The sequence below is a fragment of the Nerophis ophidion genome, linkage group LG22 (assembly GCF_033978795.1).
Source record: "Nerophis ophidion isolate RoL-2023_Sa linkage group LG22, RoL_Noph_v1.0, whole genome shotgun sequence".
NCBI classification, from domain to species: Eukaryota; Metazoa; Chordata; class Actinopteri; order Syngnathiformes; family Syngnathidae; genus Nerophis; species Nerophis ophidion.
The window spans coordinates 27512868-27531626 of NC_084632.1; the positions used below are offsets into that span (position 1 = coordinate 27512868).

An 18759-nucleotide genomic window follows, 5' to 3' on the forward strand; every position below is an offset into this window, starting at 1 on the left:
GTGACCGAAACAAGGGGCATGGTAATCGTGAAGGCATGAAGGCATTCCAGACTGATGGACAGAAAGTAAAATCCTTAAATAGTAGCAGTGGTAATGAGAAACAGGTGTGAGAGCTGAAAGACGGGGCGTGACTAGGATGGCAAGGTGAAAATCAATGGGTTGGCATGGAAACAAACAAAACCAGGAAATGCAAAACGTGAAGCAAGAGTCCAAAAACAAAACCAAACATGATCAAACATAAAACCAGATTAGCAGGCATGACACTTCTCACTCCGACACTTACCAAAGGTAGGCAGTAAAAATTTGAGTGTGACGTAAGCTTGGACCTTAAATCCTACTGAATAGCTCTTAATCTTCTTCCCTTTATGCGATTTCAAATTACGGGTATTGAAATCCGCCTCCTCCATTTTGAAAATGATAACAGGGGAAGTTTCACTCGTGACGTCACAAGTTTGTCCAGTCGGTAATACTAAGCATGCGCTAATTATTTTGGGAAGAGAGTTTGACCCGGCAGTAATTCAAGGCAGGCGCATACTTTATGCCCTGCAGCAATTCAAGGAAATACGGTAATCTATCATACATACTAATTTGATTAAACGCAATTAACCCATCTGCAGTGCAGAATGACTCAAAATCCCGGAGACACATTTGGCAACACATTTTGAGCAATCAGTCCAAGTCGTGTTACTGTCACGCATGTGCACATGTCCACTTTATCTGGTATAGTGACAGGCTGCAGAACCAAACAAGTCAATGTAGAAACTGACTCCATTGGAAAATACCACTTGAATAAAAGGTGTAACAGCTCCACGTTACTGTGGATAAATACATTTTTATGAAATATATATGTTTAAATAAACATTTTTGTCAACATGTTGTTTGATAAATACATTAAGTATCTGATCTACTAAGATAGAATAGAATAGAAAGTACTTTATTGATCCATTACCATGAATTGATTTACGTGGACCCTGATTTAAACAAGTTGAAAAACTTATTCGGGTGTTACCATTTAGTGGTCAATTATACGGAATATGTACTGAACCGTGCAATCTACTAGGAAAAGTTTTAATCAATTCAGCACCACAGTTCGCTCACAATAGACAATAATAATAATAAATAATATATAACATATATTATATGTATGTAATATATAATATATGAATAATATAAATATATTCTACATATAATCTACATTTAAGTGCAGTCAAGAAGGAACATATGCATTATAGTCTTATACAAGATGCAAATACTAGTGCTAAATAGCGTGTGCATGCTATACAATTGCAAGTACTATTAGTTGGCTGGTTGCGGGTGATATAATGAGACTGCGTGTACAATTGCTAACAATTGCAAAAGTGGTGCAGACCGCCCTATTTAAATTGTGTTTTTACATGTACACCGGTTGTTATTGTGGAGACACTCATTCCCCTCCACATTTTTGGCATCATATGATCCAACCTGTGACACTTTGTTCATCTTGTTGACATGCAGCACACGAATATGATGTACAAACCCTGTTTCCATATGAGTTGGGAAATTGTGTTAGAAGTAAATATAAACGGAATACAATGATTTGCAAATCATTTCCAACCCATATTCAGATGAATATGCTACAAAGACAACATATTTGATGTTCGAACTGATAAACTTTTTTTTTTTTTTTTTTTGCAAATAATCATTAACTTTAGAATTTGATGCCAGCAACACGTGACAAAGAAGTTGGGAAAGGTGGAAATTAACACTGATAACGTTGAGAAATGCTCATCAAACACTTATATGGAACATCCCACAGGTGTGCAGGCTAATTGGGAACAGGTGGGTGCCATGATTGGGTATAAAAGAAGCTTCCATGAAATGCTAAGTAATTCACAAACAAGAATGGGGTGAGGGTCACCACTTTTTAAGCAAAATGTCGAACAGTTTTAGAACAACATTTCTCAACGAGCTATTGCAAGGAATTTAGGGAATTTACCATCTATGGGCCGTAAAATCATCAAAAAGTTCAGAGAATCTGGAGAAATCACTGCACGTAAGCGATGATTTTACGGACTTTTGATCCCTCAGACGGTACTGCATCAAAAACCAACATCAGTGTGTAAAGGATATCACCACATGGGCTCAGGAACACTTCATAAAACCACAGTCAGTAACGACAGTTGGTTGCTACATCTGTAAGTGCAAGTTAAAACTCTGCTATGCAAAGCCAAACCCATTTATCAACAATTTCCTGAAACGCTTGGCTTGGCCCGAGCTCACCTAAGATGGACTGATGCAAAGTGGACAAGTGTTCTGTGGTCTGATGAGTCCACATTTCAAATTACATTTGGAAACAGAGGACGTGGTGTCCTCCAGAACAAAGAGGATTGTTATAGGCGCAAAGTTCAAAAGCCAGCATCTGTGATGGTATGGGGGTGCATTAGTGCCCAAGGCATGGGTAACTTACACATCTGTGAAGGCACCATTAATGCTGAAAGGTCCATACAGGTTTTGGAGCAACATATGTTGTCATCCAAGCAACGTTATCATGGACGCCCCTGCTTATTTCAGCAAGACAAGTGTTACAACAGCGTGGCTTCGTAAAAAAAAAAAGTGGGTACTTTCCTTGCCCGCCTGCAGTCCATACCTGTCTCCCATCAAAAATGTTTGGCGCATTATGAAGCGTAAAATACGACAGCGGAGACCCCGGACTGTTGAACGACTGAAGCTCTACATAAAACAAGAATGGGAAAGAATTCCACTTTCGAAGCTTCAACAATTTATTTCCTCAGTTCCCAAACGTTTATTGAGTGTTGTTAAAAGAAAAGGTGATGTAACACAGTGGTGAACATGTCCTTTCCCAACTACTTTGGCACGTGTTGTTGCATGAAATTCAAAATTAATTAATATTTGCAAAACAAAATAAAGTTTATGAGTATGAACATCAAATATCTTGTAGTCGTAGTGCATTCAATTGAATATGGGTTGAAAAGGATTTGCAAATGTGAATTATCTGTATATAGCGCTTTTCTCTAGTGACTCAAACCGCTTTACATAGTGAATCCCAATATCTAAGTTACATTTAAACCAGTGTGGGTGGCACTGGGAGCACGTGGGTAAAGTGTTTTGCCCAAGGACACAACGGCAGTGACTAGGATGGCGGAAGCGGGAATCGAACATGCAACCCTTAAGTTGCTGGCACGGCCACTCTACCAACCGAGCTATACCGCCCCACAAATCATTGTATTCCGTTTATATTTACATCCAACACGATTTCCCAACTCATATGGAAACAGGGTTCCTATTACTTCCTAGCTATAAGCAAGGGAATCTATTGTGGCACGCTAAAGATGTGCTCTGGGATACGCTGTGGTGTTGTGATGGTGTGTCTGGAATGATGCAAACCCAAGAAAATGCATATTGCTAGACATTTTTTCATATAGACGACTGTGACAGTCGCTTGCTGTCGTCGTGCGGATTCCATGGACCACTCAGAAAGGACATGATCGTTGAGCACCGGTTTGACTCTTTATTTTTCAATAGATTTTTCTGCAGCTCGGATCGCTTTTTCAGCTCCTCTCCGCTGCTCGCTCCTCGGTCGATCTTTCAGCCGGCCGCGTCGTCTCTCTCGTTTGCTGATCTCTGTTGCTCTCGTTTCTCCCGCACTGCTGCATCTGCTGCGGACACTCCACCTCCTTTCCTTATCTTTCCTCTTTCTCCCCTTTTATACTCTGCGAGGAGATACGTAGATTGGGAGCCGGTGTGTGAGCCACGCACCTGATTTGGATTGCAGCGGCATGCCCCCCCTCTCCGTTCCGCCACATTCTCTGCCTCCTTACCGCCATCTTGAGCAGGGCTACAGCGTGCCTTGCCTCGCCTTCGGCCCGTTGGCTCCGCCTCTCCACAGTCCTCCATCGCCAGACGCAAGCCGGTATTCCGCTCGACTGAGCATACTCCCCCTCCCTATTTTGAAGGGGCGGGAAAAATACCTGCCCCGGCCACTTAGTCTTCTCTTCTTCCATCGCTTCCTCCACCAAGGCGAGCTTGTCCTCTTCCTCTGACACCTCTTCGTCTTGTGGTTGTACTTCCGCTTCTTCGTCCTCTTTGACCTTTTCTTTAGCTTTTTCTTCATCCCTTTCTTTGACCTTTTCTTCGTCTTCTTTGACCTTTTCTTTGTCTACTTCTTCTTCGTCTACTTTGACCTTTTCTTTGTCTTCTTCTTCTTCATCCTCTTTGACCTTTTCTTTGTCTTCTTTTTCCTCTTTGACTTTTTCTTTGTCTTCTTCTTCTTTGTCCTTTTCGTCGTCCTCTTTGACCTTTTCTTTGTCTTCTCTCTTTGACCTTTCCTTTGTGTTCTTCTCCTCCGTCCTCTTTGACTTCTTCTTCTTCGTCCTTGTAAGCTTTCCTACTCACACAGTCACACTGGAAGCCAGTCGTAGTACGTCTCTCCTGGCCCGGGGGAGGGCGCCGCAGGGTCGACGACCCGGATCACCTGACCCACCTCCATGCTAGGACATTCCCGCTGCAGGTGTCCAAGCCGTCCACACCTCCAGCACACCTGCCCAGGCATCTGAGGAGCCATTTGCGGGGGAGACACAGCGTCCGTAACGGCCGGGTTCTGAGGAGGAGAAAAAACAGTTTGAGCATTTTTAAATCTAGTCCATTGCTGATTCCCATCAGACGGCTGCGCGCGCATTTTGCGCGGCGCTGGAACTGGGCGCTCCCCCGCCTCCGCTGTCTTTTCCTCCTTCCGATGCACTGCCAAATGATATTCTGCTAGGGCCACCGCCGCGGCCAGGTCTTGTGGGCGGTGATACCGGACCCACGCTGAGGTCCGTGCCGGGATCGCTTCCATGAACTGCTCCAGAATGATTTGTTCCATCACCTCCTCGACTCGCCAGGGTTGCAGCCACCTGTTCGCCGCGTCGCTAAGTTGCTGTCCCAGGGCGAAAGGCCGCTCCTCCGGCCCGAGTCGCATTGCCCGGAATCGGCGCCTGTGATCCTCTTTGGATCCTCCCGTCCGGTCCAGCACTGCGCGCCTCAAGTCCCGGTACCTTACCCGGGAATCTGGTGGTAGGCTGAGTGCAGCTCGTTGCGCCTCTCCCGCCAGCAGCGGCAGCAGACGCCCTGCCCATTCCTCCTCTGGCGATGCGCATGCGCCCGCCGTGGCTTCGAACATGTCCATAAATGATTGTGGATCTTATGTCTCCGCCATTCTGTGCATCCCCACAGTCGCTAGGGATGGCCTCGCTGTTGTGGGTGTTCCTGCTCCGGACCTCTCTGTCTTGGCTCGCAGGATTTGATTTTGTTGCGCGATTTGGTTTTGCATCGCCTCCATCTGCCGGTGATTTGCGGTAGATACTTCCGCCAACAGCTGCCCCAATGCTTCTATCGGGCTAGGTGTCGACATTGTTTTTAATATATATATATATATATATTTTTTTTTTTTTTAAAGTTGAGCGCCAAATGTAAGCTTTCCTACTCACCCAGTCACACTGGAAGCCAGTCGTTCGGGTTTGACAGGAGATTTATTCTTTTGATTGCTCACACATCCACAATGTCTCGACTTTTCAGTCGCTCTGTTTTCTGATCACCAGTGTCTGCTTCCGTCTCCCCGGTCTCAACAACTCCTTGCACCCGGCCGCTCACTGTTAAGGACAACAGATGATTACTCTAACACGTACCACCTGCGCGACTAATCATCTGACAGCTGTGTCTCTCAGCCAGCACATGCCACGCCCCCGTCTGAGGGTGTGCTGCCTCCAGTCACCCAGACGGGGTCGCTGACCTTCACTCCAACAGTGCACTGATCACAATCCTCCCCTACATACCTCCACCGCCAGACTTAGGCCGGGACATCGCCCGGGACATCGCCCGCCACCCCCCCGTCACCCCCACCCCCGCCTGAGAGCAGGAGAGAAAGTCCGCCACGACCATCTGCGCTCCCGGCCTATGGATCACTCTGAAATGGTAGGGTTGTAAAGCAAGATACCAACGGGTGATCCGCGCGTTGGCATCTTTCATGCGGTGGAGCCACTGGAGAGGCTTGTGGTCCGAGCAGAGGCTGAACGGGCGTCCCATCAGGTAATACCGGAAGGCACCGACCGCCCACCGGATAGCCAGGCACTCCCTCTCCACCGTGCTGTACCGGCTTTCTCGTTCTGACAGCTTTCTGCTGAAATATAGGATGGGGTGGTCGATACCCTCTTTCTGCTGGGATAAAACAGCTCCCAGCCCTCTGCCCGACGCGTCCGCCTGCAAACAAAATGGGAGGGAAAAATCAGGCATGTGCAGTACTGGCTCCTTGCAAAGTGCTTTCCTCACCTTCTCGAATGCCTGCTGGCACTGCTCCGTCCACTGGACCAGATCTGGAGCACCTTTCCGGGTGAGGTCAGTTAGTGGGCTGGTCAGGTCCGCAAACCGGGGGACGAACCTCCGGTAGTAGCCCACCAGCCCCAAAAACTGCCTTACCTCTTTTTTCGTCTTCGGGGTCGGGCAGGCCACAACTGCCGCGGTTTTGTCTATCTGAGGCCACACCTGACCTTCCCCCAAGTGGTAACCCAGATACTGTACCTCCCGGGTTGGCGGTGAGCCCCACCCGCCTCAGGGACTCGAGTACCGCCCCCACCCTCTGCACATGCTCCGTCCAGTTGTTCCCCTGGATGATGACATCATCCAGATAGGCGGCAGCATATGCAGCGTGAAGACGCAGCACCCGGTCCGTGAGTCTCTGAAAAGTGGCGGGCGCACCGAACAAGCCGAACGGAAGGGTCACGAATTGGTATAAACCTTCCGGAGTGGAGAATGACGTTTTTTCCTTAGACTCTGGAGACAAGGGAATCGGCCAGTAACCCTTAGTTAAATCCAGTGTCGTAAAAAAACGAGCAGTGCCCAACCGGTCTAGGAGCTTGTCAACCCGGGGCATCAGGTAGGCATCAAAGCGTGACACATCATTTACCTTAAGGTAGTCCACACAGAATCGCACCGATCCATCTTTCTTCCCTACGAGAACTATGGGACTGCACCATGCACTGTGTTACTCTTCTATTACCCCCAGTTCCAGCATGGCCTTTAATCCCTCCCGAACGACTTTGCGCTTGTGTTCGGGTATCCTATAGGGCCGAGACCTCACGTCACGCCTGTGCTGGTCTCTATGTGATGTTGGGTGAGGTTCGTGCGGCCTGGCAGGGGGAAGAACACGTCAGCAAAATGTTGCTGTAAATTAACCACATCTGCTTTTTGTGATGGAGTCAGATCATCATCACAGCAGAGAAGGGAGGAACGGGGGGAGGGCGGAACCTCCGGCCCCAGTTCCTCGTTTTGCGCTATCGCCGTCACCATGGAGACGGGCTCCGCTTCCCTCCACCCTTTTAATAGGTTGAGGTGGTAGATTTGGGTTGCCCGGCCCCTGTCGGACCGCCGGACCTCATAATCCACTTCACCCACTCGTCGTGTGACCACGAAGGGTCCTTGCCACTTGGCGAGTAATTTAGAGCTGGATGTTGGGAGTAATACAAGTACTTCCTCTCCCGGTGAAAATTGTCTGTGTTGCGTCCCCTTGGGCGTTGCTGACGTTCTTGGGCTTGGAGCAAATTCTCCTTTGATAAGTGTCCCAATGTGTGGAGTTTTGCTCTCAAGTCCATGACGTACTGAATTTCGTTTTTACTGGGACTTGGACCTTCCTCCCAGATTTCCTTAACTAGGTCCAGTACCCCCCGCGGCTTCCTGCCGAATAACAGTTCAAACGGGGAAAACCCTGTGGAGGCCTGAGGAACCTCCCGCACTGCAAACAATAGGGGATCCAACCATTTATGCCAATTTGGTTTGTCCTCGTGTACGAACTTCCGGATCATGGATTTCAAAGTTCTATTCGTCCGTTCTACCAGCCCATCTGTCTTTGGGTCGTAAACGCTGGTCCGAATAGATTTGATCCCCAATAATCCGTACAGCTCCTTTAATGTGCGTGACATAAAGGATGTGCCCTGGTCAGTTAAAATCTCTTTCAGGATTCCAACTCGGGAGATAACTTGAAACAGTGCCTGTGCTACACTCTTTGCAGAGATGGAGCGCAGTGGTACTGCTTCGGGATAGCGCGTTGCGTAATCCACCAGGACTAGCGCAAAGCGATATCCCCGGGTGCTCGGATGAAATGGTCCGACGAAGTCCATACCAATACGTTCAAACGGGACCTCTATGAGTGGTAATGGCCGCAAACGAGCCCTAGGGGTGGCCCCGGGGTTGACTAGCTGACAATCCGGGCAGGACGCACACCAGCGGCGCACGTCCGCTCGAATGCCGGGCCAATAGAACCGGACCATTATCCGATTAAGTGTCTTATCATACCCCATGGGATTAAAATGTCCCGCCTGGAAAATCATTTCCCGACGGTTTTTCGGCACCAACAACTGGGTGATTTCCTCCCCTGTCTGAGTGTCACGACTCACTCTGTATAATCTGTCCCTAATCAATGCAAAGTGAGGGAAATCCCGCGCTATCCCCGGGCGAATCAGCTGTCCATCAATTGAAATCACTTGGTCCCAGGTCGCGCGCAGAGTGTCATCTCGAGACTGCTCAAGTGGAAAATCATCCATGGAGCGCCATTGGGGAGCCGGGGAAACTTCCTGAGAAGTCCCCGCCTTCTCCCCTTCCCCCTCCCCCCGGCAGCGTCGGATGATCTCGCGTCGCCGATGAGAACAGCGCGGATATCCCCTTTCCCTACCGGTCGTGAACGCACCCCTGCGCACTGCCCATTAAATCCCGACCAATTGATTCCCAAGATTAAGCGGTGCGCCAGGCGCGAATTTACAGCCACCTTAACACTATGTTTTGTTCCCTTAAAAAAAAATGTCTACCGGCACAATAGGGTACTCATGAACATCCCCATGCACACATTTAACCCGCACCCGTGTACCCATTCTCAACGCCCCGGGTCGAACCAGATTCTGGTGGATCATGGACTGCTCGCAGCCCGAATCCACCATCGCCCGGTGTGTACTCCCTTGTATCCTTACCGGTACGTAGTACGTCTCTCCTGGCCCGGGGGAGGGCGCCGCAGGGTCGACGACCCGGATCACCTGACCCACCTCCATGCTAGGACATTCCCGCTGCAGGTGTCCAAGCCGTCCACACCTCCAGCACACCTGCCCAGGCATCTGAGGAGCCATTTGCGGGGGAGACACAGCGTCCGTAACGGCCGGGTTCTGAGGAGGAGAAAAAACAGTTTGAGCATTTTTAAATCTAGTCCATTGCTGATTCCCATCAGACGGCTGCGCGCGCATTTTGCGCGGCGCTGGAACTGGGCGCTCCCCCGCCTCCGCTGTCTTTTCCTCCTTCCGATGCACTGCCAAATGATATTCTGCTAGGGCCACCGCCGCGGCCAGGTCTTGTGGGCGGTGATACCGGACCCACGCTGAGGTCCGTGCCGGGATCGCTTCCATGAACTGCTCCAGAATGATTTGTTCCATCACCTCCTCGACTCGCCAGGGTTGCAGCCACCTGTTCGCCGCGTCGCTGAGTTGCTGTCCCAGGGCGAAAGGCCGCTCCTCCGGCCCGAGTCGCATTGCCCGGAATCGGCGCCTGTGATCCTCTTTGGATCCTCCCGTCCGGTCCAGCACTGCGCGCCTCAAGTCCCGGTACCTTACCCGGGAATCTGGTGGTAGGCTGAGTGCAGCTCGTTGCGCCTCTCCCGCCAGCAGCGGCAGCAGACGCCCTGCCCATTCCTCCTCTGGCGATGCGCATGCGCCCGCCGTGGCTTCGAACATGTCCATAAATGATTGTGGATCTTATGTCTCCGCCATTCTGTGCATCCCCACAGTCGCTAGGGATGGCCTCGCTGTTGTGGGTGTTCCTGCTCCGGACCTCTCTGTCTTGGCTCGCAGGATTTGATTTTGTTGCGCGATTTGGTTTTGCATCGCCTCCATCTGCCGGTGATTTGCGGTAGATACTTCCGCCAACAGCTGCCCCAATGCTTCTATCGGGCTAGGTGTCGACATTGTTTTTAATATATATATATATATATATATTTTTTTTTTTTAAAGTTGAGCGCCAAATGTAAGCTTTCCTACTCACCCAGTCACACTGGAAGCCAGTCGTTCGGGTTTGACAGGAGATTTATTCTTTTGATTGCTCACACATCCACAATGTCTCGACTTTTCAGTCGCTCTGTTTTCTGATCACCAGTGTCTGCTTCCGTCTCCCCGGTCTCAACAACTCCTTGCACCCGGCCGCTCACTGTTAAGGACAACAGATGATTACTCTAACACGTACCACCTGCGCGACTAATCATCTGACAGCTGTGTCTCTCAGCCAGCACATGCCACGCCCCCGTCTGAGGGTGTGCTGTCTCCAGTCATGCAGACGGGGTCGCTGACCTTCACTCCAACAGTGCACTGATCACAATCCTCCCCTACAGTCCTCTTTGACTTCTCCCTCTTTTTCTTCCTCTTCCTCCTCTTCTTTCACTTCTTCTTCTTCTTCTTTTTATTCCAGCACCACCACTTTTTCCCCTTTTTCCACTTCCTCATCTTCATCACTATCATGTTTTTCTTCTTCTTCTTGTTCTTCTTCTTCAGCTGCACGCTCCACCGGCTGTGCATTTGTCTCCTCAGCAGGGGGCGCCTCCTCTGTACCGCAGTCTGCTTTCTTGTCTTCGTGGAGCCTCTCCGTTCCGCCATATTCTCCGCCTCTTTGCCGCCATCTTGAGCAGGGCTACAGCGTGCCCTGCCCCGCCGTCGGCCCGTCGGCTCCGCCTCTCCCCAGCGACATACTGATAAGACAATATTTTCCAAAATAAGACAAATAAAGCACCAGTTGATATAAGTGAACGAATCAATTGAATTTGTTTTACTCAACCCCTTAAGTCATCCAGCAGCTATGAAATTATAAAATAATTATGCTGAATAGACGATACATGTAATATTTTTATATCTGACAGTCCATTCAGTATGTGTTGACACGCACACGGATGAAGGATTCTCTCTCCATCGTTTGCAAGTGCAGCGCGATGACTTCACTTCTCACTGCTATTTGTGCGTAACTGTGCCAGTTTTCACATACTTTATAGATGTGCTAAATATAAACCTAAAACAGTCATATCACTTTACGAGTGCTGAATGTTTATATCAGCATCTTCTGCACATGTGCTGCATATACATACAGACAGACATGCTAGATGGATTGCACTCTTTATTTTGATCATTTAAGAAACGCAATCGTCTGCACAATGGTTTAGTAGATCAGCTTTGCATGTGCTGTCAGGTTTGCACAAGTTTTAAAACACGGAAACTTTTAATAGCTCAGGCCCTAAGTGTATATTTATTCCCTTCTTTCTTCAGACTATTTGCTCATGCAAAATAAAACACCCAATTTAAATGAAAGAGAAATTATATTCAATCATGAATAATTAATGTTAACCCACAGCAACCCTGTCACTAATCTGATTTTTTTTTTTTTTTAATGCAACGTTTGACAGCACTAGTGAGGCCTGCCTTTCCTGCCTTTCCTCAGAATGACAACATAACCTCATATCTGTCCTGTGTTTTCCTATTCAGAGACCTCCAGAGGATCGGAGTGTCTCTGGCAGGACACCAGAAGAAAATTCTTACAAGCGTTCAGTCAATGAGACACCACATCGACGACCAGTCTCCGACTGAATCTGTGTAATTGCCATCTTCAAAACTGGTTGGTCTCCAGTCTTCAGGCTATTGAGTGGTTCACCTTTGCACGCTTTTTTTTAAGCAATGATTGCAGCTGTGCACACCTACTGTCCACTTGGTCCCTTTCCTTTTATAATCAGACTTATCTTTTATTCTCTGCTCTTCCATTTAGCATCAAAGATCAATACCAACTTAGGAAGCCATTACAATTACATTTGCAAGAGCCAATGTACTGTAAGGTCAGCATGATCTTGAAGTGGTGGAATAACGACAGGCATCTTTCCAAACCCTGATCTGATCTTCCCCAAAAAGACTGTGATATAAAAACGTGTTTCCCGTTGTCTATCTTTCCACAACTGAACAGTTTGCTACATAAGCAGGAATCACACCAACGTAAGAAAATGTCCATGAACAAATGTGTGGTGGAGTGTGAACAACAAAAACAGGCCAAAAAGCCTTTTTAAGTGTTTCTTGTGTACAACTCTATAAAAGACTACTTAATTGTCTCTGTGACAACTCCCACGGTTGAAAGAACCCAAAGTTTAAAGGGACTGTGTCAACCTATCTTCATATTGAAGAGTCTGTACATATTTGCCTAAGGGATGTTTATTTCCTATTTCCTGATTTGTTGATAATTATTTATACCGTTCTTTTCCGAAGAAAAATGAAACAAAAAGGCTTCATACAACACCTGGTTAAAAAAATGTAATCACTTGACTTGGAGGGTGAATGTAAAGTGGTTTAATTTTGAAGAAAAAAAAACAGATAGCCTATGTGACACAAAACTACAGTCATTTCAACTGGCAACTGTCTGAAACACTAAAAGGAAACACAAGAACACAACGTGGTCATCAGTAACAGTTTCACTTTGACATGTGTCATGGCTTGATAGGAATCACAGCTCCAACACCAGAAACGTTGATTGAAATAAAGAAGAAGAATATCAAACTTCTTCAAGAATGTAAAGGATGTTGATTGTTCAGTCAGCTGTTTGTAAAATCTGGGCCAAATACAAACTATATTTCTCACAAAGACAAATTCAAAAGACTTTGAAATAAGATTTAAATTTGATTCTAGATTTGCCAGTATATATTTTTTAATTTTAATCATAAGTTTGAAGAAATATTTCACAAATATTCTTCATCAGAAAACAGAAGCTAAAATGAAGAATTAAATTAAAATGTATTTATTATTCTTTACAATAAAAAAAAAAAATACTTGAACATTGATTTAAAATGTCAGGAAAGAAAACGAAGGAATTTAAAAGGTAAAAAGGTATATGTGTTTGAAAATCCTAAAATAATTTTTAAGGTTGTATTTTTTCTCTAAAATGGTCTTTCTGAAAGTTACAAGAAGCAAAGTAAAAAAATAGATGAATTTATTTAAACAAATAAAGACTAAGTCTTTAAAATATTTTCTTGGATTTTTAAATTCTATTTGAGTTTTGTCTCTCTTAGAATTAAAAATGTCGAGCAAAGCGAGACCAGCTTGCAAGTAAATAAATACTATTAAAAAAAATAGAGGCAGCTCACTGGTAAGTGCTGCTATTTGAGCTATTTTTAGAACAGGCCAGCGGGCTACTCATCTGGTTTTTGCGGACTACCTGGTGCCCGCAGGCACCGCGTTGGTGACCCCTGCCTTAGACTCTGCCAGCTGTTTTAAAAGGTGCAACAAAGTAGTGTTGTCGTGTTTTTTGTTTATGACTCCACAATAATTTCCCCCAGAATTTAGGGATTCCAAGTGTTTTACTGTTGACTGAAACTTCCAAACGACAACATTTTTTTTTATTATAATTTTTTTTTGTGTGTGTTTCTTAAAGCCAGAAAGTTGCCGTTTGACGGAAGCTTTGTGTCATGTCGGCTATCTGCCTTTTTTTCTGCAAAGTCAAACAACTGAAAGAACATTCTCCAAGTCTGGTGATTCCATCCCTTTTTCAGGAGTTGTAGTTTTTTCGACGCATTACGTGACGCCATGATCAGACCACCTCTTCCATGCAAGGAGCTCGCAAGGCCTGGCCTGCTTAGACAAGTAATTCATTAAATTAGCCCAAGTAGGGCCGAAGTGGGGCTAATTATATATCAGAAAAAGGAAGTACTTGATATTAATAAAAAAACGGAACGATCACAGCAGGTTGGAAGGAGGGACAGAAAAAATTAAGGAAGTGATTAAATCGACTGAATTATAGCATGCACACAATACATGATTGTGTGATTTGCTACAAAATCTGCACCTGAACACGCCACAAGTAACACGGGCATCTGCTGTCAAATCCCATTTCTTCCACTCATGTACAGCTTCCATCCAAAGAGGTATGATCATTCTTTTTACTAGGCAGGAGGAGGCCTTCGCATCAAACAGTAATTTTCTACTCACGAGCCACCCGATTGTTAGTCAATCAATAAGGAGTTGTTCTTTTTTTACAGTAATTTAGCACATTTATTCAATATAAAAACATCACTTGCACATAAGTATTCACAGCCTTTGCTCTATACTGTGATGATAGACCTTTGGCAGCAATTATAGTCTTAAGTCTTTTTTAATACGATCCCATGTGTACAGATACAATCTGGAAAAAGCAACAACGCTTCCCTTCCAACCTGATGGAGCTTGAGAGGTGTTGCAAAGAAAAAGTGGGGAAAGAGTAACAGGCCCAAAGATAGGTGTGCCAAGCTTGTGGCATTGTATTCAAAAAGTGTTGAAGCTGTAATTTCTGACAAAGGTGCATATTGAGCAAATGCTGTGAATACTTATGTACAGTGGGGCAAAAAAGTATTTAGTCAGCCACCGATTGTGCACGTTCTCCCACTTAAAATGATGACAGAGGTTTGTAATTTTCATCATAGGTACACTTCAACTGTGAGAGACAGAATGTGAGAAAAAAAATCCAGGAATTCACATTGTAGTAAATTTAAAGAATTTATTTGTAAATTATGGTGAAAAATAAGTATTCTGTCAACCATTCAACGCTCTCACTGATGGAAGGAGATTTTGGCTCAAAATCTCACGATACATGGCCTCATTCATTCTTTCCTTAACACGGATCAATCGTCCTGTCCCCTTAGCAGAAAAACAGCCTCAAAGCATGATGTTTCCACCCCCATGCTTCACAGTAGGTAAGGTGTTCTTGTGATGCAACTCAGTATTCTTCTTCCTCCAAACACGACGAGTTGAGTTTATACCAAAATGGATACATGGATGATACAGCAGAGGATTGGGAGAATGTCATGTGGTCAGATGAAACCAAAATATAACTTTTTTCACGTTCTGTCTCTCACAGTTGAAGTGTACCTATGATGAAAATTACAGACCTCTGTCATCATTTTAAGTGGAGAACTTGCTCAATCGTTGGCTGACTAAATACTTTTATGCCCCACTGTACATGTGTATTTTTATTTTTTATTTTTTATTTGCCTTTCTCCTGAGTGCAGCCGGGATAGGCTCCAGGCCTCAAAATTAATTGATCCCATTCTGGAATAAGGCTGTAACATAACAAAATATGGAAAAAGTGAAGCGCTGTACATAAAGGTACGAGTTTGGAGTAAAGGGTGTTCGACCAGAAACTTAAACCCTGTTTAGAAAATAATTCTAAATGAACTCTAATACAACTAGTGAGCATCCATGACCTGTACTTTCAGTGTTTTTCTGGGAAATGGAACACTTGACAGACAACCTGTATTGTCAATGACTATAGCCAACACATTTGATTGGGAAGTCACAAAGTAGTTCTCATCTGCATCTTTTTTTCAAAAGGTTTTTATTTGTATCCTGACTGAAATCAGTGTTTGGTCTAACTGTTCATGACAAGCTTTACAGCTTTTTGTTATTTCTCCATGACCTCGCAAATATTCCGTACACACCGTTTTCCACTCCCCACAAAAGCTCCACGGGTGTGAACAGATCTCTCATGTGTTGCCTGGCAACCTTAAAGTGTTAAAAAAAAAAACCTCCAGGCTGGAATTTGTTTAAATGAACTAGGAGAGTGTCAGTTACTACACACCTTTTGAAGGAACATTTTCTTTCTTTGTATGCTGAAGGTTCCGTAGACGTGGCACCAGTAAGCTCATAGAAGACCAACAAAAAGATGTGAAATAACGTCTGTAGTTCTGCGAGATCAGCCTGTTACTAAAAAGATTGGATTTCAAAGAGCTCACGTGTCACTGTCCGAGTGAAAATAAACAACATGAGTTTTGCTGCAACAGAATTTCTCAGGAATACGATGGATGTGATTTATATTGACGTTGATGGGCAAATGTGATCTTAATCTCATGCACTATGTCAAGCTAGGATGCATCAATAACTCAGATATTAATATGTGTGTTTATGGGAGAGACAAAAAATGTTTTACGTGGACGTCAAATTCACCGAAACGCCACATCACAAAATAGGAATTTATGTAAAAAGTGTTTATGTTATGTCTGTAATAAATATCTGCTTGTATCTTCCAGTTTAGTTTAAAAAGTTGAGAGCTTCGCCAGTCTTAAAATAACACCAAACAACATTGTTGAATGTATGTTTTTTTTACTTGCTTTATGTTTGTAAATATTCTCTATTGTCCTTTGTATTCACAGAGCACTGAATATATCCCAACTTCACAGTTCAGGTTGTCTTAATTGACTGAGTTCATGCGCAAAGACTTAGATCAGGGGTCCCCAAACTTTTGGACTCAGGGGCCGAATTGGTTAAAACAATTTGACCGGGGGCTGGGCTATATATATATATATATCTATATATATATATATATCTATATATATATATATATATATATAGATATATATATATATATATATATATATATATATATATATATATATTAGGAGTGTAACGGTACACAAAAATTTTGGTTCGGTCCTTACCTCGGTTTAGAGGTCACGGTTCGGTTAATTTTCGCTACAGTAAGAAAACAACAAAATAGAAATCTTTGGGTTATTTATTTACCAAATTTTTAAAAAATGGCTTTATCCTTTTAACATTGGGAACACTGCAAACATTCTGCCCATGTTAAACATTAAACTGCCTCAAATTGTTGCTCAGATTAAATAAAATGACAAAACCTTTCTTCTACATATAAAACGTGCAACATTAAACAGTTTCAAGTCAACTCATCATGCTTAATTTATTACAGCATTTGGGAAGCCTGTAGTTGACTTTTATTATGTAAATGTTAAATTTTTGTCAACATGTGATAGCAGGGGCCCTGCCATTCAAAACTAGGCTGCTACATTACTAATGATTAATGTAACTATTGCTGAAAAAATAGTACTATAGCATTAGTAGAGACTATTCATCCCTGAACACCATGGAGTTCAAGTGAAATAACAGACAGACAGGGCTTTGATGCCCCTAACACACACATACACACACACACACGCACGCACGCACGCACACACACACACACGCACACACACACACACACACACACACACACACACACACAGCAAAATGATGTAACGTTACGCTAAAAGGTAATTAGACTTCACCTCAAGCCAGAACTGCGAGCGAGCAGAGCAGTTTAAGTTTCTTCAAGGTCAACGGGCTCATAGTGATGTTAGTAGTAGTTGTGACTGGGATGTGTTTTTTATAATTGGGGGAAAGTACGCTGTCTTATGCTTACCTGCTAAACACTATTCTGCTCGACACTGAAGCATTGACTACATGCGCTCTGAATACGCACTGCTGATTGGCTTTGTATGTAACCAATCAGATGGTTGTGTGGGCGGGACAATGCTGGGTGCTGACACAGAGGCAGAAGAAGCAAAGCAGCTTGTTAAGACTTAAGCTTACAAACTCGTTCGGTACACCGCCGTACCGAACCGAAACTCCCGTACCGAAACGGTTCAATACAAATACACGTACAGTTACACCCCTAATATATATATATAATTAGTGTGCATAGATGTGTGTGTGTGTATATATATACATATATATATAAATATATATATATATATATATATATATACATACATATATATACATATATACATATATATATATATATATATATATATATATATATATGGTGTGTATATGTATATATATATACATACATTTTATATATGTATGTATATGTGTATATATTTATGTATGTATATTTCTATACATAAATTTGCATATATATACATATACACACATATGTATATATATATACATATATATGTATATATATACATGTATATATATATATATATATATATATATATATATATAAATATATATATATTTCTATATATATATATATATAAATATATATATATTTCTATATATATATTCCTTGCGCACTACTTGACTGAAAGGGTGCACACTTGATGTCACATTATCGATGAAAAAAATGCAGTTTTAGACCTTATGACACTGAGCGTAACAAGCAGTAGAAAATGGATTACAAAGGACAGATTTAAAAAATAATAATATTAAAGAAAATACTTTTTTTTTTTTTTTTTAAACTTGGGTTCTCCCACTGGCCGGATTTTGGACGCTGGCGGGTCGGATCCGGCCCACGGGCAGTAGTATGCGGATCCCTGGACTAGATAAACAGAGCTAGTCGGAGGGGATGGTGTAGCTGGGACCCCAATATTTCTCCTCTTAAGTAGTGAAATACCCCAACAGTAGTTGTTTGTCTTTTGGAATGTTCTACTATAGCTTCCACAGTTGTTTTGCATCTGAAAAGAATAAAACCATTTTTTTGTTGAGACATGCCATCACCTTACAGTGTAACTCCTTGGGTCCTACACCATCCCCTGAAACTAAAACTCTCATATCTCGTCTGTTTGTTTGTTTGTTGTTTAAACCTGTTCAGTCCAGCCGTATGGGCAAATAACATTGTGGATGTAAGTGCAAAGACATGCACCTGGGGATAGGTTGATTGTCAACACTAAATATCGTCTACCTGCGTGACCCCAGGAGGGAAAAGCGGTAGGAAATGGATGGATAGATGTGTCTAAATGCACGTATCTGCTGTACAGAGTTACTTTAAAAGAAAGAAGTGTGGGAAACTTCTTAAGTTGCATCATTTGTATTTAACTTTATTGGGAGGGGACAGAAAAAAAAGACAGTCGGGGGAATTGTGGCGACAAGACAGAGCGAGACAACAACAAAATCCTATCAATATTCTTTATAAAACTAAGTAGAG

At 43.9% G+C, this 18759-nt stretch overlaps 1 protein-coding gene across 1 annotated transcript in view; it reads left to right on the forward strand.

Moving 5' to 3' along the window:
• LOC133540745 (ephrin type-B receptor 1-like) overlaps positions 1-14435 on the forward strand; it is a 301052-nt gene extending 286617 nt beyond the window's left edge. The window contains exon 20 of the mRNA XM_061883635.1: positions 11529-14435. Within this exon, the coding sequence (XP_061739619.1) occupies positions 11529-11640 (112 nt within the window). The 3' untranslated portion in view covers positions 11641-14435. The remainder of the gene's footprint in view (positions 1-11528) is intronic.
• The last annotated feature ends 4324 nt before the right edge of the window (positions 14436-18759 follow it).